General features: G+C 43.3%; 1 protein-coding gene across 1 annotated transcript in view; it reads right to left on the bottom strand.

The window, feature by feature from the left end:
- Positions 1-21,239, bottom strand: part of LOC139368954 (phosphatidylinositol 4-phosphate 3-kinase C2 domain-containing subunit alpha-like) — a 47,969-nt gene extending 26,730 nt beyond the window's left edge. Inside the window, exons 1-4 of the mRNA XM_071108483.1 lie at positions 21,167-21,239; positions 10,182-11,437; positions 1,028-1,128; positions 416-576 (exon numbers count right to left, since the gene is read on the bottom strand). Of these exons, the coding sequence (XP_070964584.1) occupies positions 416-576; positions 1,028-1,128; positions 10,182-11,348 (1,429 nt within the window). The 5' untranslated portion in view covers positions 11,349-11,437; positions 21,167-21,239. The remainder of the gene's footprint in view (positions 1-415; positions 577-1,027; positions 1,129-10,181; positions 11,438-21,166) is intronic.
- Positions 21,240-24,997: the final 3,758 nt, after the last annotated feature.

Genomic DNA, 24,997 nt, shown 5'->3' with positions numbered 1-24,997 from the left:
ATGCTGCTTCCTCTTTTGGACCTCTGGCCCAGTAGTCTTATCTGTCATCTGAAGAGCTCTGTCTTAAAGGGGAAATGCCTCCGATTTTTGTTGCAGTTGGGTCAATTAGACCTGGGAGAGCTCCATTCTAAAGAAGCCCCTTGAGGTCATTGCATGTAGTAATAACCTACTTTTAAGGTTATAATGGTATCTTAGCAACCAGCCTGCACACCCAGGGTCCAGGGTTGAGGACACTGCGCACCTCTGTATGGGTTAGGGTTGCAACATTTTAGAAACTTTCCCAAAATCCCTCGGTTATCCAGAAATCCCATTTGGAGGATTGTGCCTCTACGTGTTCGCGCCCGAATCCTGGAATTCTCCAACCGAGGTTTCAGAATTTAGCAAACCTCATAAGGGTGTTGTGATATGTGCTCACCGTCGCAGGTGAAAGTGACAGGCTCCTGGGACTCAGAGATCTCGATGGACACCTTGACGCTGCAGCCGTTGTCCCCTCCCCCGTCCCTCTGGGGGATCACCGCGCTCAGCACGTACCCCGGGTTGGTGTGGAGGTCATCGTGGGCGAACTTTGACCTCAGTCTGAAAAAACAAAACAAATCAGCCAATTAAAATCTAGTACGTCACCTTTACATAGAATTAATTCTCTACTTTTTATTACCTTAGTTGGCAAATCTGGAAGTTTGCTGGCCTATTACACATGCAGAAACTAGTAGATAACGGACTGACTAAATACCTGTGAGGGATAGGGATGGGGGTAGATGGGGCAGCTTTTACGCTGTGCGTGTGCGTGTGGTGCACTGCTTTGTTGGTGATGTTATGTTACCATACTGGAGAGCGATTTCCAGAGCCAAGCTACATCATCACTCCACCCAGAGGACTGGAGTGAGGCTGCACACCCAGTCACACAAACACGCAATTACAGCACAGACACACAGTACTGTGAGCGCGCACACTCCTTTGCGTACACTCACACAGTACTAAGTGTGTGCTCAGAACACACACACATACTGAACACACACACACAGCTTACATTGCTACGTCTTCACAGAAGGCTACAACTTCCAGGTTCTGGGCTTCCTTTTCCTCCAGGGCGGTGTACTTTGCCAGTGCTTTCCCACTTCCCTTATCGTGCTGCGAGACAATGAGACAAAGCAAAGGGTACAAAATGGTGAGCAAAACAAGAAGAAGTAGGTGCGTGAAACAATTTACTGGTGTTAAATTAATATGGAACTGGAATTAAATTGGTATTAGTTTAGGAAAGGTACACATTAAATACAAAAAGTACAATTGCAGTAAGACCTTAACACCTAATTGGACCTACGCACGTATACACTCACCCCCCCCCCCCATTCACATAAATGGATCACTCCTACAGACAGTGAGGCCGTAGCTTGCTGTATAAAGCAGGCAGACAGGCATCGAGGCATTCAGTTACTGTTCGATTGAACGTTAGAATGGGCAAAACAAGTGACTGAGTGGGGCATGATCGCCGGTGCCTGTTGCGCCGGTTCCAGTATCTCAGAAAAGGCTGGCCTACTGGGCTTTTCACTCACGACAGTGTCTAGGGTGGACAGAGAATGGTGCGACAAACAAAAAAACATCCAGTCAGCGGCAGTCATGGGGGCGAAAACCGCTCGTTAGTGAGAGAGATCGAAGGAGAGCAGCAAGAATCGTGCAAGCTAATAGGCGGGCAACAAACAGACAAATAACAGCGCAGTACAACAGTGGAGTGCAGATTGGCATCTCGGAACACACAACTCGTCGATCCTTGTCACGGATGGGCTATTGCAGCAGACGACCACACCGGGTTCCACTAATATCAGTTAAAAACAAGTGGGCACGCGATCACCAACACGTGAGGAGTGGAAAAACATTGACTGGTTCAATGAATCCCGGTTCCTGCTGTGTCATGCTGATGGCAGAGTCAGGATTTGGCATAAGCATCATGAGTCCATAGACCCATCCTGCCTGCTGTCAACGGTTTAGGCTGGTGGCAGTGGTGTACCGCCATCCAATCTGCAGCAACTGTGTGATGCCATCGCATCAGCATGGACCAACATCTCTGTGGAACGTTTTCGACTTGAAGAATCCATTCCCCGAATAATTGAGGCTGTTCTGTAGGCAAAGGAGGGGTCCGACCCGGTATTAGAAGGGTGCACCTAATAAAAACTGTCCGGTGAGTGTACATTTACACATTATACAAACTGACGGAGGCTCCATTAATTTAGTCCTGTGCATTGTGCTAAGTAAGTGAGGTGTATGCAGCCAGCTAAAATAACACACACATTTTGATATATGAAAGCAATGAATCCTATCAAGTGAATTTTTCCTAGTGGGGAAAAGCTACACACACATTCACACACTAAAAGGGCCCCCCTAGGAATTGAGTTCAGAGATTCCTGGATGCCGTGAAAAAGCTGCCGGGAACTGGCAGGAGGAACGCCCCATAATTTGACTAACTAGTTGGGGCTAAGAATGCGTTTCCTGTGCAACAGGAAATTACAAGTTAAAATCCCGCCTCTTCTCCCTGGTCTGCTGTGAGTCAGCAGAAAAGCACACACAGGCGTTGGAATTCAATGACATCACGATGCACACAGAGGAAGACTTTGATTCTGCTCTGAGGGAATAGGGAAGGGTTACAAAAATGCCTGGTATGCAGAGTAACTTTCGTGTGTTGTTCCATGTGTGTTGTTACTTGTTGCAGACATTTGAAAACAAAAACGCATTAGAAAAAAAACGTGTGCTTTCTAGTGCACTTATGAAAAGTTATCAATCATCTTTTTCACCAACAGAGCACAGCTTTTCGGGGCATACTGCACAGCATAGCTACCACTGTCAAAGTAACTGCACTTCTTGACCCATTCTCCACTTCAGTGACTCGTACGCTGAAGTTTATGCAAAATACAGCCATCGAAACATGATCTACACACACTTCATGTGTTCTCCGCTCTTTCCCAAACTTCTGGTGTTTCGTGGTGAAAAACTGAATGGGTGGAGCATAACGCGTCAAAATAAATAGACAGGCTAGAAATCTTTTAACAATGTACATGTTTTGGTGAAGCTGGCATTTAATTGCCCTCCCTGTTGCACACAGAAAGCTTACATTCCCACTGTCACAAAGACATTCATGGCTGATTGAAGATGAAATCGTCAATATTGTGATGATCACTTACTACAGACACTTTGATTTATTTAACCTCTTGCAATAGGAAAACATGTTGTTTTTTTACTAAGTTGAACATGTGCTCGTCATGACAGAATGTAAACGTTTTGTGAAATAACACAGGTCATTTTTGTTCAACAAGCTACACTACCCTAAAAGGGACTCATTTTGTGGAACTACCCTTATAGAATTCATTCAAAACACACATTTTAACACCCACTGATCGACAGTCAACACACAGTGCCTACACACACACACACACACACTTCATGGGGAAAAATGTAATGTTAGTTTTGTTTTCAGAAAAAGTCATATCTTTACAGATGTGTTATGTTAATAGGATGTCATGACTGCGTCTATTTGTAATTGCTGACATGAGAAGTACAACGTTAATGATATAGCGCAACATATCAGTCTGCCTTCTTTATGTTTTGTCATTTTCGGGGGCCAGAACAAAAAGAGAGACAATGACGACAGGAGATTTAGTATTATTTTATGAGCTACTTTGCTCAGCTTAGCGGTTCCTATAAAAACTTCACTCCACAAGCAAAGGCATCGGGGTTGTGTTCATTAGGCACCAAAAGGAAGAAAACGGTCTTAACTACAGAGGGACTACTTGGACTTGTCCAATAAAAAATGCTCTCTTTTTTTCATCACAAAGGGTTTTAAAACGTTTTCCATTGCGTTGCCTAATCAACGCGATCCATTTTACGGAGAACTCTTACAGAGACTAACACGTTCTTGTTTTGACATAAAATATCACGAAACTGATACATATCTACAAATCAGTGTGTTTGTAGCTCTGACACGGCTGAGATGGCAATCTCTCGCTCTCCGGGAAAACTTGTACATCCCAGATAGCCAGGTCTCCAGTTGGCAGGAAAAGAGTGAGAGGCATTAGCTGTGTTCGTGTTTTGAGACAAGATCCTTTCATCGAAAACAAACACGCAGAGATAATCCAATGAGGCGGAGATGATCACACACACACACACACACACACACACACACACACACACTGCAGGACAGACACCAGGCTGTACAGTTAGACAGTCCTGTCTTTGTTTTCTCCATTTCATCCTCTGAGCTGCTTTTAATGGGGGGGTGGGGTGGGGGTGTACTGGAGCCTCAGGGGATGAGTATGGCCCATGTGACTCACACCATTCACGTCATTCTTCTGTTCTAGTTCGCTTTGGTCTAGTCACCCTACTGTTCTGAGTCAGGTCCGGTCTGCTTAACAGCTCCTCTGTCTTGGGTCTGTCTTAAAATGGTACAGTACACCACTTCATGGTCCAAGGCTTGTGCCGGTCTGCTGCCTGTATATACAGTCCTAGAAAAATGGTACCTTCTTCGCTGGCCCAGGTTTTTAGTGGTTTGCTAATACTGTAGACTTCCATTGACATGAGCCTATTCTACTTTCCTCAACCTTACACTGACTGGACTCCACTCACACACTCGTTTAAGTAACCTTATTGGGTCCTCCCCTAACCCCAAAACCTAACCGTAACCCCTAAAACTAACCCTTATTCTACCTTATCCCTAAACCTCCTAGAAAAAGCATTTGACCTTGTGGGGACTAACAAAATGTCCCGTTAGTATAAATCATATCAAGCGTTATTCATACAGCACATTTAAGACATGGAATGCAACACAATGTGCGTTACAGGAAAATACAAAAAAAAAAAAAAAAAAAATTAAAATAAAGCTAAAATATTTACTACACAACTCACATAAGAGGATAAATATCAAATAAAAAAAAAACTGACCGGCTAAAAAACACCCAAAGGAAAAGCAAAGCTAAAAAGTGTGTTTTAAACACGTCCACATGCTCACTCACAACTTCCCACTCTCCACATACAGTGCATTCGGAAAGTATTCAGACCTCCTTGACTTTTTCCACGTTGTTACATTACAGCCTTATTAAAAAAACAACAACTGAAATATCACATTTACATAAGTATTCAGACCCTTTACTCAGTACTTCAAAGCCTGGAGTCTTCTTGGGTATGAAGCTACAAGCTTGGCACACCTGTACTTGGGGAGTTTCTCCCATTCTTCTCTGCAGATCCTCTCAAGCTCTGTCAGGTTGCACAGTCCGGGCTCTGGCTGGGCCACTCAAGGACATTCAGAGAATTGTGCCGAAGACACTCCTGCATTGTCTTGGCTGTGTGTTTAGGGTCGTTGTCCTGTTGGAAGGTGAAACTTCGCCCCAGTCTGAGGTCCTGAGCGCTCTGAAGCAGGTTTTCATCAAGGATCTCTCTGTACTTTGCTCCGATCATCTTTGCCTCGTTCTTGACTAGTCTCCCAGTCCCTGAAAACCATACCCACAGCATGATGCTGCCACCACCATTCTTCACCATAGGGATGGTGCAAGGTTTCCTACAGAAGTGACACTTTGCATTCAGGCCAAATAAGTACAATCTTGGTTTCATCAGACCAGAGTCTCATTTCTCATGGTCAGAATCCTTTAGGTGCCTTTTGGCAAACTCCAAGCGGGCTGTCATGTGCCTTTTACTTAGGAGTGGCTTCAGTCTGGCCACTCGACCATAAAGGCCTGATTGGTGGAGTGCTGCAGAGATGACCAAGGACCTTCTTCCCCGATTGCTCAGTTTGTCCAGGTGGCCAGCTCTAAGAAAAGTATTGGTGGTTCCAAACTTCTTCCATTTAAGAATGATGGAGGCCACTGTGTTCTTGGGGACCTTTAATGCTGCAGAAATGTTTTGGTACCTTTCCCCAGATCTGTGACTCGACACAAGCCTGTCTCTGAGCTCTACAGACAATTCCTTCGACGTCATGACTTGATTTTAACTCTGACATGCACTGTCAACTGTGGGACCTTATATAGACAGGTGTGTGCCTTTCCAAATCATGTCCAATCAATTGAATTTACCACAGGTGGACTCCAAGTTGTAGAAACATCTCAAGGATGATCAATGGAAACAGGATGCACCTGAGCTCATAGTAAGTCTTATTGTAAATACTGAATACTTTTACATATGCAAGTCAGTTAATAACAAATTATTGTTTACAATGACGGACTAGGAACAGGGCAGAACGACAGATTTTTACCTTGTCCGCTTGGGGAATGCTTGGGGAATGCTTGGGGAATGCTTGGGGAATGCTCTAACCACTAGGCTACCTGCCGCCTTAAGTAAATAAGGTATTTTTATTTTACAAACCAGTTTTTACTTTGTCATTATTGGGTATTGTATGTAGATTGATGAGGGGGGGAAAAACTATTTAATCCAATTTAGAAAAAGGCAGTAACGTAACAAAATGTGGAAGAAGTCAAGAGGTCTGACTACTTCCCGAATGCACTGTACGCTGTTTCTACTCTGTTATCTATACTCATTACCTAGTCACTTTTACCCCTACCTACAAGTACATATTACCTCAACTACCTCGTACCCCTGCACATTGATTTGGTACTGGTACTCCTATATAGCCTCATTATTGTTAGTTATGCTGTTATTATTTCTCTATTTTTACTTACTTACTTACTTACTTACTTACTTACTTACTTTTACTTTACTTACTTTTTATCTCTGCATTGTTGGGAAAGGGCACGAAAGTAAGCATTTTATGGTAAAGTCTACACCTGTTGTATTCGGCGCATATGAAAGTCACAATTTAATTTGATTATTCCTGGTTTACACTTTCTAGCGTAAGCTACGTCAGGGGAACCAGTGAACCAAGTAAAGTTTGACTTCCTCTTTCAAATCAGAAAGTTAGTGATTCCTCTGTCCTAACCTCCACTGTGACATTATAGAAATGTCCTTTTTCAACAAAGGATGCGGTTGTTGTTATCATCTAGGACTTAATCAGCTGATTCAGAGGATTCCGTTAGTGTCTGGCTCTCAACTACAATTTCCACCCACAAGGCACTTCCTGTTTGTCGTGACTAAACAGGGTGAAAGGTGGAGAAGACCGAGATAATTGACTTGAGTCACCGAGTTTACTTTTAGCCATATATGTCACTCTGTAGGCCTATCTATCCACCACCACAGAGTGTATGAAAGAACAGAACGCAGCAGAAGACGCATGGTTATAATTTGGTCTTAATTGCAGAAGTATACCTAAATGAGACAGATTTTCTTGCAGAGGCGCACAGAGGTGTTTTAAAGCTTTTCAAATGGAGGATGAAGATTAGAAGAGGGCTGAGGAGGCCTTCGGTTATGGTTAGTTCCACCAACCAATTCACCTTTGTGTCCCTTTGATATCTTTAGACCACATAGAATGTAAAAAAAAAAATAATAATTTAATATTCAGAGACTTGATAAAGCGCTAAAATTCAGCATTTTGACATTCTTCTGTGCTCTCCCTGTGACATCCTTGAAGATTTAAACCCACTTAACCCCAAGATGTATCTAAGGTTTCACCATCATTGTAAAGCCTTTGTTATTTTGTTGCTTTCATTATAAGACATTTTAACGGAAACCCTGTCGCGTAAACTGAACTCTCGTTTTAATATGGTGAAACTTTGAGTCAATACATGTTAGAGTCACCTTTGGCAGCGATTAGTCTTTCTGGGTAAGTCTCCAAGGGCTTTGCACACCTGGATTGTACAATATTTGCACATTATTATTTTGGTTGTGGATCACAATCCATTTCAAGTCTTGCCATAGATTTTCAAGCTGATTTAAGTCAAAACTGTAACTAGGCCACTCAGGAACATTAAATGTTGTCTTGGTAAGCAACTCCAGTGTATATTTGGCTTTGTGTTTTAAGTTATTGTTCTGCTGAAAGGTGAATTTGTCTCCCAGTGTCTGTTGGAATGCAAACTGAACCAGGTTTTCCTCTAGGATGTTGCCTGTGCTTAGCTCTATTCCATTTATTTTTTATCCTAAAAAAACGTGTTATTCCTTGCCCATTACAAGCATACCCATAACATGATACAGATTGAAAATATGAAGAGTGGCACTCAGTGATGTGCTGTGTTTGCCCCAAACATAACGCTTTGTATTCAGGACAATCATTTTTGGCATATTTGTTGGCAGGTTTACTTTTGTGCCTTATTGCAAACAGGACGCATGTTTTGGAATATTTTCTATTCTGTACAGGCTTCCTTTTCACTCTGTCATTTAGGTTAGTATTGTGTAGTCACTACAATGTTGTTGATGCATCCTTTCACAGCCATTCAATTCTGTAACTGTTTTAAAGTCACCATTGACCTCATGGTGAAATCCCTGAGCGGTTTCCTTCCTCTCATGCTACTGAGTTAGGAAGGACACCTGTGTCTTTGTAGTGACTGGGTGTATCGGTACACCATCCAAAAAGTAATTCATAACTTCACCAAGCACAAAGGGATATTCAATGTCTGCTTTTGTATTTTTGCCCATCTACCAATAAGTGCCCTTCTCTGCGGGGCATCTTTGTGGTTGCATCTGTGTTTGAAATGAACTGCTCAACTAAGGGACCTTACAGATTTCATTTTTTAAATTATACCTTTATTTAACTAGGCAAGTCAGTTATGAACTAATTCTTATTTTCAATGACGGTCTAGGAACAGTGGGATAATTGCCTTGTTCAGTGGCAGAACGATAGATTTGTACCTTGTCAGCTCGGGGATTCGATCTTGCAACCTTTCGGTTACTTGTCCAACACTCTAACCACTAGGCTACCTGCCCAGTGGTTAGAGAGATGAGGTAGTCATTCAAAAATCATGTTACACACTATTATTGCACACAGTGAGTCCATGCAACTTATGTGACTTGTTAAGCACATTTGTACTCCTGAACTTATTTAAGCTTACCATAAGCAAAGGGGTTGAATACTTATTGACTCAAGACGTTTCAGATTTTCATTTTAATTAATTTGTGAAAAATTCTAAAAACATAGTTCCACTTTGACATTATAGGGCCACATCTCGATTTAATCAATTTTAAATTCAGGCTGTAACACAAAATGTGAGGGGGAAATCAAGGGGTGTGAATACTTTCTGAAGGCACTATAGCCCCCCACAAACACACATTTTATGAAAGATTAGTATGGGTCTGGAAACCGATAAAGGGGTGACTGGGTCTGTAGAAGGTAACTCTGTGCTGGCCCCGCTGGTTGATAGTAGTGCTTCGCCCGGCCACTCTCAGTCTCACACTGGGCCTAAATGAGAGCGCCTGCTGCCATGGCAACACTGGGTCGCTCTGGGGCTTGTCAGATGAGTCCGCCATGGGGCATGTTGGGGAGCTGTATGATCTTGTCCCTGCTTAGGCTATACCAACACTAAGTACTGCTGCCTGGCAGCGAGGCAGACCGGCTTGGGCGACACACACAGACACACACACACACACACAGGGTTGTGACGGTCATGAATAAAACCCCGTAAAAGAACAGTTTTGAGTTGTATAAATTAATGTGAATATTTTAATTTTAGAACCTAAACATACACCATATTGGAGAGCACACAATATAAGGGGTATAATGTCACCAAGATGTTGTCTGTATCATGTACGCTTCAAGGATCATCAGGTCTTACAGGAGGCATGTATAGGTCTAAAAAGGTCCTAAAAAATGTAAATTGCATTTTTTTATTTGTATTGTTTGTGATACAAATGTAAATCGAATATAAAACACCTTCCTCCCATGGCATTTTATATATATATATATATGTTAGAATAGCCAGAACAATTTGAAATATCAAAAATATTTTCCGCTACTGCTGGCTTAGAATCGCCCTCACAAGGTGTGGGCATTGCAAGGTGGAACATTTACTTGGCTACAGGTATGTGCTTTGGAAACCAAAATGGATGTTTTGGCAGTGCCTGTATGATGTCATTGATGTGGGACTTGACCTGGTTGTTTTGGCTAGGCTTTTGATGAACCCTTTGATATTTTTGGTTCAGCTACAATCATTACCATTTGTTTACCGTTTGTTAATTACGTTGGGTTATTTTGAATGAGCCATGGTAAAACTTGGTTGTTTTGGCTGTGTTATGACTACCATACCACAACCTAAACAGGCAATGTACAGATTTGCTTAGGAGAGAGATTGTATAATGTATTTTTACCGTTAGATGACTAGACGTACCTGATTGTTTGGCTTTTGCTTGGATGAGGACGCTGGGATGGTAAGGGAGTGGTTCCTGGTGACCGCTGCCCCCGTCGACGACCTCCGGGGCTGAGAGCGACCCGCGAGTTGACCTGTCACCTCCACGGGTGGACTGCTGCCATCAGCCACGCCCTCTGTCTCGTCGAGCAGCACGGCATCCCAGGGGTCCCCTCCAGCTGGTCCTCCCACCACCATTACTGTACCGTGCGATGCCAGGGAGGAGCCCTCCTCGCCCTCAGCTTTGCGCTTGTTGAGTGGGTCCAGGTCCAGCCACTCGAAGCGGCTGAAAGCAGGGGATTCCACGGCAGGTTGCGGTGGGTTGGGCGCCAGGGACGCGACGCTGGTCGACGAAGAATCCAGGTCAGTGCTGGCCGACCTGCCGTTCTTCAAGTATTCCGAGGTACTGTGGATCTTGTCGAAGAGCTTGGCCATCTCCAGGGTGACGGTGGGCTGCTGGAACACCATGGCCCCGGGCTGCTGGATGGGAGTGAAGGCCATGAATGAGGTCTGCGGGCCGGGCAGGCCTATGTAGGGCGGCATGGCCGGTGAAAAGCCATTGTGGAAGGAAAAGTTTTCGGGGTTAGGGAACGGAGCAGAAGGGAACATGGGAGCCTGCTGGTGGGTGGGTGTGGACACACCCGAACTGGAGGGGGTGGAGAGCATGGAGGGTGTCCACTGGCCGCTGTGGAAGGGCGAGGGGCTGCAGGTGGCGTGGCCCCCCGGGTAAGAAGCGCTGAGGTTGAACCCCAGCAGCAAGGAGGGCCGCGAGGCCTTGCTGCTGTTGGCCCCGAAGCTGTCGTCCAGCAGGAGCTTCTCTAGCTCCTGGTTGGTCAGCTTGTCGACGTCGATGTCCCGGAACTTGTCCTTCTCTACCTGCTTCTTGGCCTCGGGGAAGACAATGAGATCCTTCTCCGGTCGGTTGCTGGAGGAAGGAGTAGGCCTGGGAGCGGCGGTGGGATGAAGTTTGTTTTGTGAGGAAGCAGAAGAGGAGGTGGAAGACGAGGTCGCCGGGAGCGTCTGTCTCTTCTCCATTTGTAGTTTCGCTAAGGCCTCTGCCTCCATACGAAGGGCCTCCTCCTTACCCACAACCCCCTTTGGCTGGGCCACATCCAGCTTGAACCCATTACCACTGGATATCTGGGCCATGGTGTCAACTGGAGGGTCCCATGTACGCAGCGTTTGTAGTTCAGCTCTGGTGTCAACAGGTCAGACGGGAGTTCTGCTTCTTCAAACACCTGGGAAAGGATGCGAAAAGACCGCAAATCACAATACAGACATCACCAGGAACAATACAGACATCACCAGGAACATTGCACAACCATGAAGTGGTCTGACAGGCATTTGTTCTGCATTTAGTGAGCGATGTCCATAGCTAATGGCAACGTCTGCATGACTAAAAACTAGCTGATACTAAAGCATTTATACTGTTCCCTATAGAATTACAGCTAGGCTGTTTCAAATCTATTACCAAGATATGCGTTTTAAACACACTGGACCTTTGACTATGGCTTGTACAAAAATCCAAGCACAAGACCAACTGACATCCTGAAGTATCACCGTCCTTCAACATTGGGGGGGTGGGGGCAATTCCACAGTAACAGAGTGACGCTGAGACTCACTTTTTCACATTCAAATGTATGCCAAGCAACAAAAAAAAGACAAAGTTTAACAAACCATACATGTTAAGGGCTGACCCCATTTAGTCGACTCGTTTATTGTTTGATCGATAAGCTGTTGGTCGACCGAGATTTCTTTAGTAGAGCAGTCGCAATCCTTATTTTTTTTTCTTATGGTGCACAATACAATTGTCTGATTCGTGCCCGTCTCTTTTGACTAATCCATCGCGGAGGCCAGGGAGAAGGCACAGTCCATCACTCTAAGACATTTGATACAGACATTGTATACAGTGCATTTGTTAACGTATTCAGACCTCTTCCCTTTTCCCACATTTTGTTACGTTACAGCCTTATTCTAAAACAGATTATTTTTTTTTTTTAAATGTTCCTCAGCAATCTACACACAATACCCCATAATTACAAAGTTAAACGTTTTTGCAAATGTATTATAAATAAAAAACAAATACCTTATTTACATAAGTATTCGCACCCTTTGGTATGAGACTCGAAATTGAGCTCAGGTACATCCTGTTTCCATTGATATTCCTTGAGATGTTTCTACAACTTGGAGTTCACCTGTGGTAAATTCAATTGATTGGACATGATTTGGAAAGGCACATTAGAGAGTCGAGTTTGAGAAACAGACCCCTCAACTGGCAGCTTCATTAAATAGTACACGCAAAACACCAGTCACAACGTCAACAGTGAAGAGGCGACTCCGGGATGCTGGCCTTCTAGGCAGAGTTGCAAAGAAAAAGCCATATCTCAGACTGGCCAATAAAAAGAAACGATTAAGATGGGGAAAAGAACACAGACACTGGACAGAGGTAGATTGGAAACAAGTGTTATGGACAGACAAATCTAAGTTTGAGGTGTTCGGATCACAAAGAAGAAGTGAGATGCAGAAAAAATGAAAAGATGCTGGAGGAGTGCTTGATGCTATCTGTCAAGCATGGTGGAGGCAATGTGATGGTCTGGGGGTGCTTTGGTGGTGGTGGTAAAGTGGGAGATTTGTAAAGGGTAAAAGGGATCTTGAAGAAGGAAGGCTATCACTCCCTTTTGCAATGCCACGCCATACCCTGTGGACGGCGCTTAATTGGAGCCAATTTCCTCCTACAACAGGACAATGACTCAAAGCACAGCTCCAAACTATGCCATAACTATTTAGGGAAGAAGCAGTCAGTTGGTATTCTGTCTATTATGGAGTGGCCAGCAGTCACCGGATCTCAACCCTATTGAGCTGTTGTGGGAGCAGCTTGACCATATGGTACGTAATTAGTGCCCATCAAGCCAATCCAACTTGTGGGAGGTGCTTCAGGAATCATGGGGTGAAATCTCTTCAGATTACTTCAACAAATTGACAACTAGAATGCCAAAGGTCTGCAAGGCTGTAATTGCTGCAAATGGAAGATTCTTTGAGAAAAGCAAAGTTTGAAGAACACAATTATTTCAATTAAAAATCATTATTTATAACCTTGTCAACGACTTGAGTATATTTCCTATTAATTTTGCAACTCATTTCATGTATGTTTTCATGGAAAACAAGGACATTTCTAAGTGACCCCAAACTTTTGAATGGTATGTATGTAGTATGTATGCATGTATATGTGATGCACCAACATTAAATTCTTGGCCGATACCGATATCCTATACTTTCCTTGCCAAAAAGAAACGATACCGATAACAGATATTTAAAATTTGAAGCATTCTAGTACAGTTAAATAGTTAACACACACACACACACACACGTACGCAGTAGATTAATGCACTGCATCTCAGTGCAAGAGGCGTCACTACAGTCCCTGGTTCAAATCCAGGCTGAATCACATCTGGCTGTGATTGGGAGTCCCATAGGGCGGCGCACAATTGTCCCAGCGTCGTCCGGGTCGTCATTGTCAATAAGAATTTGTTCTTAACTGACTCACCAAGTTAAATAAAGGTTACACACACACCAAAAAGTTATTTTGTTGGCATTTACGTATGTCCCTATTACCAGTAAAACATAATCAACACATTTCTTTCACTTACTTGCTGTGCTGTTTCGTTGTTCATTTGTTCAGTTGTTTCATTCTCAACCAGGATTTCTGTGGAACACCGTTTGGGTCTTTGCTTGTCAAAAAAGATACGGCAAATAACACAATATCTGTTTCAGTAGGTATAGCTAGCTAGCTAACTATATAGCTAGGTGTCATCATCTAAAATAACCCTAATTTATAAGATAGTTCTTATTTCATGAATGGTGGTCGGACCCATCTATGACGCTAGCCACAATAAGGATTAGCCACAATAGTGGACTTGGCCTGCAAAATAAAAGTATTTATATAATTATTTGTGTTCATTTGCATCACTGTCAATGACATTGTTTTATTTTGCCTAATCCTTATTGTGGCTAGCTTAACAACACATAACTCGGTTCAGTCGAGGCTCACTAGCCAGATGAAGCTAGCTGGCTGCTTATAACATTAGCTTTGGGCAACAGGGTTAAGTAGCTGGCTAGCGATTTATTTTCATGAACTGAAATTTCAATTGGCGAACAACAAGTGGTAACCTAGCTGATATTTTCTCAACAAGGATTCCTAAATCATTGCTAAGAATAATGAAAATGACTGCAGTTTCTACTGGTCATTGTTTTCAGGCTGGTTGTATTTGTGCTATCTAGCTACCAAGCTAAAGCTAGCAACCTCAGAAGTTGCAGTCGAACAAATTATGCTTTATTACCAACTCGGTACTGTAAACACACTGTTCGTGGCCGGTGTTTGCTTGCAGACTTTTTTGTACAGCTTTGACAGTGCTACTGTATCTTTTTTGACATGCAAAGACCCAAACGGCGTTCCATAGTATATATGTCTGTGTAATTACGGTAGTTCAACATCTGACAAATGGCGCACTTGGTAGTGTGTACCGGTGCTCAACCAGTCGGCGAAAGCCAACATCACCTATGACAAAGAACGGTTGATTGTCAAGGGCATTGAATTCCATTATCTTGGCTTTAAATGGATTTTGCTGAAATCTTCTTACTCTTTCAAATGACTGCTCAACCCACACAGCAGACATTGTGCGGGCTAGGTTAGGAATGCTGTGAGGCACGTGTAGCGCAAAATGTAATGCGGCGTTATTACGTCATGTACCTACGTTATATAAACTCAACAAAAAAAGAAACGTCCCTTTTTCAGGACCCTGTCTTTTAAAGATAATTCGTAAAAATCCAAATAACAGATCTTCATTGTAAAGGCTTTATACACTGTTTCCCATGCTTGTTCAATGAACCATAAACAATTAATGAACATGCACCTGTGGAACGGCTTACAGACGGTAGGCAATTAAGGTCACAGTTATGAAAACTTAGGACACTAAAGAGGCCTTTCTACTGACTCTGAAAAACACCAAAATAAAGTTGCCCAGGAAGTTGCTCATATGCGTGAGCGTGCCTTAGGCATGCTGCAAGGAGGCATGAGGACTGCAGATGGGGCCAGGGCAATAAATTGCAATGTCCGTACTGCGAGATGCCTAAGACAGCACTACAGGGAGACAGGATGGAGAGCTGATAGTCCTCGCAGCGGCAGACCACGTGTAACAACACCTGCACAGGATCGGTACATCCGAACATCACACCTGTGGGACAGGTACAGGATGGCAACAACAATTGCCCGAGTTACACCAGGAACGCACAATCCCTCCAACATTGCTCAGACTGTCCGCAGTAGGCTGAGAGAGGCTGGACTGAGGGCTTGTAGGCCTGTTGTAAGGTAGGTCCTCACCAGACATAACTGGCAACAACATCACCTATGAGCACAAACCCACCGTCGCTGGACCAAACAGGACTGGCATAAAGTGCTCTTCACTAATGAGTCGCGGTTTTGTCTCACCAGGGGTGATAGTTGGATTCGCATCTATCGTCGAAGGAATGAGCGTTACACCGAGGCCTGTACTCTGGAGCGGGATCGATTTGGAGGTGGAGGGTCCATCATGGTCTGGTCGGCAGGTAGCCTAGTGGTTAGAGCGTTGGACTAGTAACCGAAGGTTGCAAGATCGAATCCCAGAGCTGATATATATTATATATATATATATATTATATATATATATATATATATATATATATATATATATATATATATATATATATATATGACAGATTTTTACATTGTCACCTCAGGGATTCGATCTTGCATAAATGTATAAAATATGTATAAAACACATACATAAAAAATTTATGGGGGATTGGAAATGATGCAGACAATTACAATGAAGGAAGCCACAATCTATCTGCCATATTAAAGCTGATCTACACACATTTTTTTATTTATTATTAATAATAATGAAGGGGGGGACAAGATGGCCTGCTGTGGTGGAATGGAGTGCGTGTAAGGGTTTGTAGGGGAGAAGGTGGTTAAAGGTAAGTGGTGAAGGGCTTTGTAGGTCAGAAGGAGGATCTTGTAAAGAATGCGTTGGGAGGCAGGGGCCCAGTGGAGTTCACAACAAGGGGGGGGGGGGGTGCTACCAGGACTTAGTGTGGGTAAGGAGTCGGGCTGTAAAGTTTTGAACCATTTGAAGCTTATGGAGGGAGCTCGAGTTGATGCCGGAGAGTAGTGTATTGCAGTAGTCAAGACGGGTAGAGATGAACGCATGTATGAGGGTTTCAGCAGCAGGACAAGAGAAGGTAGACCTGACTTTGGCAATGTTGCGGAGATGGAATTATGAGGATTTGACAGTCTGTCTTATGTGTTGGTCAAAAGAGAGTGTGGAGTCCAGGATGACTCCAAAGTTGTGTGCATGGAGGGAGGGAGAGACAGTGAGGGTGAAGTTTCTAGCTTTGGTGAGGGTGGATTTGGTGCCTATGAGGAGGAGTTCCGTTTTATCACTGTTGAGCTTGAGTAAGTTTGGTTGCATCCATGTTTTTATTGCAGAGAGGCAGGATTCAATATGGGTCAGAGGTAGGTTGAGGAGGGATTTGGTGCCGAGGTATATCTGGGTGTCATCGGCATAGCAGTGGAAGTCAAGGTTGAAGTGACGGAGGATCTGACCAAGGGGGAGGATGTAGATGATGAAGAGTAAGAGACCCAGCACAGAGCCTTGGGGGACAACCTGCACAACTGCAGCTGAGGTGTGGCCATTGAGAGAGATGTAGGGGGTTCAGTTGGTGAGGTATGATTGTAGCCAGGAGAGTGTGGTGCCCTCATCACCCAGACCCTCAAGCCTGGTGAGGAGGATCTGATGGCTCACCATGTCAAAAGCAGCACTCAGGTCAAGAAGAATCAATATGTTGTACAGTACTGAACGAATACTCTACTTTTCTTTACTGCAACTGTGGTTTGTGACTATAATTTCCCATTGTAGCCAAATCAATTACTGTCATTCTGTTACTGATTTTTTTGGCCACTCATTGATTTCGGAAAAGAAAAGGGAAAGGGGGATACCTAGTCAGCACAACTGAATGCATTCAACTGAAATGCATCTTCCGCATTTAACCCAACCCCTCAATCAGAGGAGCGGGGGGCTGCCTTAATCATAATTCAAAAACAAAATTGTTAGCAGCAACAATACTATGACGAATAGGGTTGGGCAATATTTGGGGAGACCTCTTCTACGATATTCTACTCTAAATATCGCGATAACCGATATAGGCCTAACCATTTTGCGTTTTCAAGTCTTGCCATAGAATTTTTACTTAAATCATATTGAAAGTCTAACTCGGACACTCAGGACATTCAATGTCATCTTGGTCAGCAGCTCCAGTGTATATTTGGCCTTGTGTTTTAGGTTATTGTCCTGCTGAAAAGTGACTGTCTCCCAATCTCTGTTGGAAAGCAGACATTTATTTTTTATCCTAAAGTTATTTTTTATCCCTAGTCCTTGCCAATGACAAGCAAACCCATAACATGATGCAGCCACCACCATGATTGAAAATATGAAGAGTGGTACTCAGTGATGTGCTGGATTGTTTTTGTGCCTTGCTGCAAACAGGATGCATGTTTTGGAATATTTTTTTTCTATACAGGCTTCCTTCTTTTCACTCTGTCAATTAGGTTAGTATTGTGGATTAACTACAATGTTGTTGATCCATCCTCAGTTTTCTCCCATCACAGTCATTAAACTATGTAACTGGTTTAAAGTCACCATTGTCCTCATGGTGAAATCCATGAGTGGTTTCCTTCCTCTCCTGCAACTGAGTTAGAAAGGACACCTGTATCTTTGCTATTGTGTTTTGGTGTGTTTCTAATACCTTTTAAGACTATCTGTGTGACCAGAAATCAAAGCCTTAGCTTATTCCACATTTTTAGGGTGGGAAATGGTTGAAAAACATATCATGCCTTTATTTCTCAAAAATATACACTATTAGCATTCATTTGACAACAAATTTGATATGATCCTATAAATATCACGTTTCTGCTAATGGGTCCTTTTACATGGAAATGACAAGCGACAGCAGGGAGGAAAGTGAAAATAATTTAAATCTATTTGAGTCATGCTGCCTCAGAAATCCATGACAACCCCACTTACAAAATTATGCACAGTCAGGGTAAAGGGGAGTCCATAAAAGGCCTGTTAAAGTTTAGTGTGCCTGGCTTGCACAAGGACTGTCACATGGGTTGTACACTACAGAACAATGTGTTTCAAAATAAGAACATCCTATGTGTTGTCAGAAACCGGCAACACGTGTGCATTTATAGATAACATAGATCTACAAATTCTTATCACTACCCAGTCCCTCAGTCAGATACTCTCTATCAGGCGACACAGGCCTCTCCTGAGTTTCCCTCACACCTCCCATTGTGGTGAAGGCTAGCTGTGCCTGGGCTCTCTCTAGCTAGCCTAGCACTAATGTTTGTTAGGAATTTGGCATGTAAGGCAGCCTGGCGGGTCTCTCACTCTCTCTCTGTAGCATTGTGTACTCTATGGCCCAAGGGTGTCTTATCAGCTGTGCTAATATCAGAGCCTGGGCAGAGATTCCGGTGGTGGAAAACCAACGGCAGCATCGCTCAAACATTTGTCTAGCAGCGCAGTGAAGCCACATTCTGCCAGACAGACGTCAACTGAGTTTGACCTGGGTAAAGGAAAGAGGTAGGCAGACTGTGGTGGTACTGGATTAATTTTTTGGATTCTTCATCATCATGTAACCCTGCCTCATATTTGCAGAGTGTCAAGTTTTGACCTCAGTCTTCCCTTCATAAAGTAGCTTAAACCCTACTCTGAGTAGATGCAGTGGACTTTGGCGTCTGTAAATGTTATAGGCTAGGCTACATATAGTGAGGGATCAGGCCTATATACATTTTTCATCTTGAAGCTTTGAAGCTACCCATCCCATTCAAATGAAGGGCCATTGAAGAAGAAAGAGAGAATGTAGACCTATGCCATTTAAATGTGTGGACATGACTCACCAATAGAGTTCAAAACTTAATGTACCCAAATGTCTCTTACATTTAGCCTACATATTACAACGAGTGGCTACAAGAAGACAGGCTAAACCTTCAGCCACTAAACTTAATCCCAGAACAAAGGGTCCTGACCTGAGATGCCATCATGTTTTAGAAGCCCTTAAAAGGCAGCGGGTAAATGAAAATAAAAAGTTGGAGAAAAGGAATAGAAATAGCTCAAAGTAAAACCAAACAAGATATGTACCCATGGTGCTGTAAACCATTTTTGGCCAAATTCCCTAACGACTTCAAAACGGATCTGAGAACATTGTTAGTTTCCCCTCAAAAGTAGTTTGGGCTAAAAAGACAGGCGATACTGGGAGCTAGCGACTACCATTCTCCTCCAGTGGCAATGTCTGCTTGACTGGAATAATTTAAGGATGCAGGGGTCAGTTTAGAACTTTCAGAGATAATTTGTTCACTGGATTGAGTAGAATGGTCTCTTTACAAATTGCCTAATAAAAATGCAAGTAGCAGGCTGCCACTACCAATCTGAAGCAGACATACCGGGTAGCGGATAAAGGTACAAAATAACATCTTTAAGACAGGACTAAGTAACCAAGTCATGCTTATAGCTTTTATAGATTCAGTTTCTCCAACGATGGCCAATGACTGGGACAAAATCTCAAATGCTGATCTTCCTGCTGCTTTGGGTCGAACAGAGAGCGTGTACAGAACATATGGCTCAGTCGGTAGAGCATGGTCCTTGAAATGCCAGGATTGTGGGTTCGATTCCAGGGGCCACCCACACACTTTGGATAAAGGTGTCTGCTATATTATTAACATCTTGCCTATAAAAAGAAACGGGCAAGACTTTATAGTGTCCATGCTTGACAGTAGAGTCCCAATAACCTAAACACAACTATGTCAAATTTTGTCCATGTAAATGAGATTTGAAGTTAAAGTAGGAAACAAAGTGGCAATTGATGATAGGCTAACTCCCCAATCAAAATGTCAGGTCATAACCTCAGTACAATACCGGTATATGAACTTTCATGCTCATGGTTAGCAGTTGCAAAATCTCTCACAGACACAGATCCAGCCTTTCCCTCTGGGAGTGGGAAAATAGATACCACCCACTCAAAAGAGTCTTTCGCAGTCTAAAAAAGTATCTTCATGTTTTTGGGAAGCTCACCCTCTGATCAGCAGCAGCCATGACGACAACTTAGCAGGATGCAACGGGCAGTCAGCAATAGCACAGAACACTACAGACTGAGAAGTTTACGTAATGTTCACTGGGGAAGGTGCAAAATAACTTCATCAACTTCTAATTTGATGTTGAAAAGGCTTTAGATTTGCGACTTGATTGAGGCAAACATTGACACTTCATTCTGTTGGCACAAATTCATTCTCTGACAGTCAGGGCTACAGATCGCATATTAATCTCAACTATCCACATACGGGCCTACATTGGGGTAAGTGTATACCACCAGCGATTAAAATAAATAAATAAGGCACACCGGACTCGAGCTGAATTCCCTTTGAAGCCTACTAGCTCTCAATAGAATTCCTCTGCCACACATAATTTCCCTGCTGTGACTTTGATGTACACACATGTAAATTGAAGACTCATCAGATACATTTTTTGAAAGTTGACTAACTAGCTAGAACTGATGAGTGAATAAAAGTATTGTCAACAGTTTGGCTTCAGTGGATAAGTTCAAACGTATATTTCAACGTCGACACGCGTGGCATAACTACGTGCCATTTGTCTTGGAATAATTTGTTTATGTTCGATGATCAGAACTTTGCGCATCACTGGTTCTATCATTTAAAGCACTCAGTGACCTGCCAACAAAGTGAAACACAAGAAGGAAGAAACGCAGGATTTTGAGTACGAGCAAGGCTCGAATACCTTACGGATATCTGCCAATAGCTCGCGGTAATCTTCATTTTTACATAGATATATTTCCGGTAAATAAATAGAATTTCTCACCTTTGAGCGGTACGATGTTTGTAATCATTTTCCTGCAGCTGCAATTGTTTTCCATCCATCCACCCGCTCGCGCAGATAAACGTCAGTTCCTGTTGAAGTAGTTTGATCACATTTCACCAAAATCATTTACAATTATGAAACAGCGTCACCATGTGGCATAAAATACACTAAAATAATAAGGCAGGAAAAATCTCTGGACAATGTTGATGAAGTTATCTACATCTCTGCATATATTTTTATTTATTTATGCATGATATTGGTGTCACTGTCGTCGGGTTCCCAAACAATATGAATAGCAATTTTATTTTGTATGTTCCACTTGTAGTCCGTTTTCTTTTTTATTGATAGCTTGAGCGCAATGAGAAATAACAAACAGAATGCCAGGTAGGTTATTCAAATAACATAACTAGCAATAGTTGTGTCACCTCAAGAAAATCTCTCTCTCTATCTCTCACACACAGGCTGTGCATTGCCATCTAAACGGTTAGGGCCAGCCAACGGCAGTCATTGGCGACGAATATGAAGCGAGGGCCAGCCAACGAGAGCATACAGGTTGCAGTGGTGGGTAGTATATGGGGCTTTGGTGACTAAACAGATGGCAATGTGATAGACTACATCCAATTTGCTGAGTAGAGTGTTGGAGGCTATTTTGTAAATTACATCGCCGGATCAAGGATCTGTAGGATAGTCAGTTTTACGAGGGTATGTTTGGCAGCATCAGTGAAGGAGGCTTTGTTGTGAAATAGGAAGCTGATTCTAGATTTAATTTTGGATTGGAGATATTTAATGTGAGTCTGGAAGGAGAGTTTACAGTCTAACCAGACACCTAGGTATTTGTAGTTGTCCACATATTCCAAGTCAGAAGCGTGCAGAGTAGTGATGCTAGATGGGCGGGCAGGTGCGGGCAGCAATCGGTTGAAGAGCATGCATTTAGTTTTACTTGCATTTAAGAGCAGTTGGAGGCCACGGAAGGAGAGTTGTATGGCATTGAAGCTCGTCTGGGGGTTTGTTAAAACAGTGTCCAAAGAATGGCCAGATGTATACAGAATGGGGTCGTCTGCATAGAGGTGGTTCAGCAAGTGCGACATCATTAATGTATACAGAGAAAACAGTTGGCCCAAGAACTGAACCCTGTGGCACCCCAATAGAGACTGCCAGAGGCCCGGACAACAGGCCCTCCGATTTGACACACTGAACTCTATCTGGGAAGTAGTTGGTGAACCAGGCGAGGCAGTCATTTGAGAAACCAAGGCTATTGAGTCTGCTGATAAGTATGCGTTGATTGGCCAGGTCGATGAAGACGGCTGCACAGTCTTGTCTTTTTTCGATGGCGGTTATGATATTGTTTAAGACCGTGAGCGTGGCTGACCAGCTCGGAAACCAGATTGCATAGCAGAGAAGGTACGGTGAGATTCGAAATGGTCGGTGATCTGTTTGTTAACTTGGCTTTCGAAGACTTTAGAAAGGCAGGGTAGGATAGATATAGGTCTGTAACTGTTTGGGTCTAGAGTGTCTCCCCTTTGAAGAGGGGGATGACCGCGGCAGCTTTCCAATCTTTAGGGATCTCAGATCATTTTAGAAAGAGAGGGTCCAGATTATCTAGCCCAGCTGATTTGTAGGGGTCCAGATTTTACATCTCTTTCAGAACATCAGCTATCTGGATTTGGGTGAAGGAGAAATGGGGGAGGCTTTGGCAAGTTGCTGTGGGGGGTGCAGAGCTGTTGACCGGGGTAGGGGTAGCCAGGTGAGAAAGCATGGCCAGCCGTAGAAAAACGCTTTTTGAAATGATCGATTATCGTAGATTTATCAGTGGTGACAGTGTTTCCTAGCCTCAGTGCAGTGGGCAGCTCGGAGGAGGTGCTCTTATTCTCCATGGACTTTAGTGTCCCAAAACTTTTTGTGCTACATGATGCACATTTCTGTTTGAAAAAGCTAACCTTAGCTTTCCTAACTGACTGTGTATATTGGTTGCTAACTTCCCTGAAAAGTTGCATATCACGGGGGCTATTCGATGCTAATGCAGTACGCCACGGGATGTTTTTGTGCTGGTCAAAGGCAGTTAAGTCTGGAGTGAACCAAAGGCTATATCAGTTCTTAATTCTACATTTTCTTGAACTAGACATGCTTATTTAAGATGGTGAGGAAAACACTTTTAAAGAATAACCAGGCATCCTCTACTGACGGGATGAGGTCAATATCCTTCCAGGATACCCGGGCCAGGTCGTTTAGAAAGGCCTGCTCGCTGAAGTGTTTTGGGAAGCGTTTAACAGCGATGAGGGGTGGTCGTTTGACCGCGGACCCATTACGGACACAGTCAATGAGGCAGTGATCGCTGAGATCCTGGTTGAAGACAGCAGAGGTGTATTTAGAGGGCAGGTTGGTCAGGATGATAACTATGAGGGTGCCCGTGTTTGCAGATTTAGAGTTATACCTGATAGGTTCCTTGATCATTTGGGTGAGATTGAGGGCATCTAGCTTAGATTGTAGGACGGCCGGGGTGTTAAGCATATCCCAGTTTAGGTCACCTAACTGTACAAACTCTGATGATAAATGGGGGTAAATTAATTCACATATGGTGTCCAGGGCACAGCTAGGGGCTGAGGGGGTCTATAACAAGCGGCAACGGTGAGAGACTTGTTTCTGGAAATGTGGATTTTTAAAAGTAGAAACTCGAACTGTTTGGGCACAGACCTGGATAGCATGACAGAACTCTGCAGGCTGTCTCTGCAGTAGATTTGCAACTGCGCTTCTTTTGGCAGTTCTATCTCGGCGGAAAATGTTGTAGTTGGGGATGGAAATTTCCCAATTTTTGGTGGCTATCCTAAGACAGGCTTCAGACACGGCTAGGACATCAGGGTTGTCGGAGTGTGCTGAAGCAGTGAATAAAACAAACTTAGGGGGAGGCTTCTGATGTTAACATGCATGAAACGGTTACAGTAATCAAAAAATCATAGCGCCTGGGGAATAGGAGTGGAACTAGGTAGGGCTACAGGGCCTGGGTTAACCTCTACATCAACAGAGGAACAGAAGAGTAGGATAAGGGTATGGCTAAAGGCTATATGAACTGGCTGTCTAGTGCGTTGTGGGCAGAGAATAAAAGGAGCAGATTTCTGGGCGTGGTAGAATAGATTCAGGGCATAATGTACAGACAATGGTATGGTAAGATGTGAGTACAGTGGAGGTAAACCTAGGCTTTGAGTGATGATGAGAGAGGTTTTGTCTCTGGAGGCACCAATTAAGCCAGGTGAGGTCTCCGCATGTGTGTGGGGTGGGACAAAAGAGCTATCTAAGGGATTTTGAGCGGGACTGAGGGTCACGTTTGCATGGGGCAAACAAAAAAAGTCTAATGATTGGTTGACAATAGAGCCTCCCACAACGCAGGCGATGGCTGCATGAGGAAGTTGGCGAAGAGCAAATGCAGAAACTTTCAGTCGTCTGCAGTAAAAACTTCCTCACCTTTGTATTTGATTGCAATATTCATGCAGTCTTTTTTATGTATTATTATTTAGAAAAAAATATTGTCACATACACTGGATAGGTGCAGTGAAATGTGTTGTTTTACTAGGCTAATATATGGAATAGTTTTAAGATGGTCATACCTTGGATCATTAAGCTATTAGATTTAGAATTTTAGGACCCCTTTATGTATAAAGAAAGTGATAAAATATTGAATTTGGCCTTTACTACTACAACCCACAGAAACACATTGAATAACACATTCATGAATGGCCAAAAAATGACAGTCAAAAAATAAATCATAAGGAAAAAGGTTTTGAAGTGTCTGTCCTGTGTCTAGGAGATATAAGAAAGCTCAGGAAATATTTACGTTTT

Source organism: Oncorhynchus clarkii, chromosome 2 (genome assembly GCF_045791955.1).
Source record: "Oncorhynchus clarkii lewisi isolate Uvic-CL-2024 chromosome 2, UVic_Ocla_1.0, whole genome shotgun sequence".
In the NCBI taxonomy this organism is placed as follows: domain Eukaryota; kingdom Metazoa; phylum Chordata; class Actinopteri; order Salmoniformes; family Salmonidae; genus Oncorhynchus; species Oncorhynchus clarkii.
The sequence above is the reverse complement of the archived record's forward strand: the minus strand, read 5'-3'. Positions and strand labels throughout refer to the sequence as shown.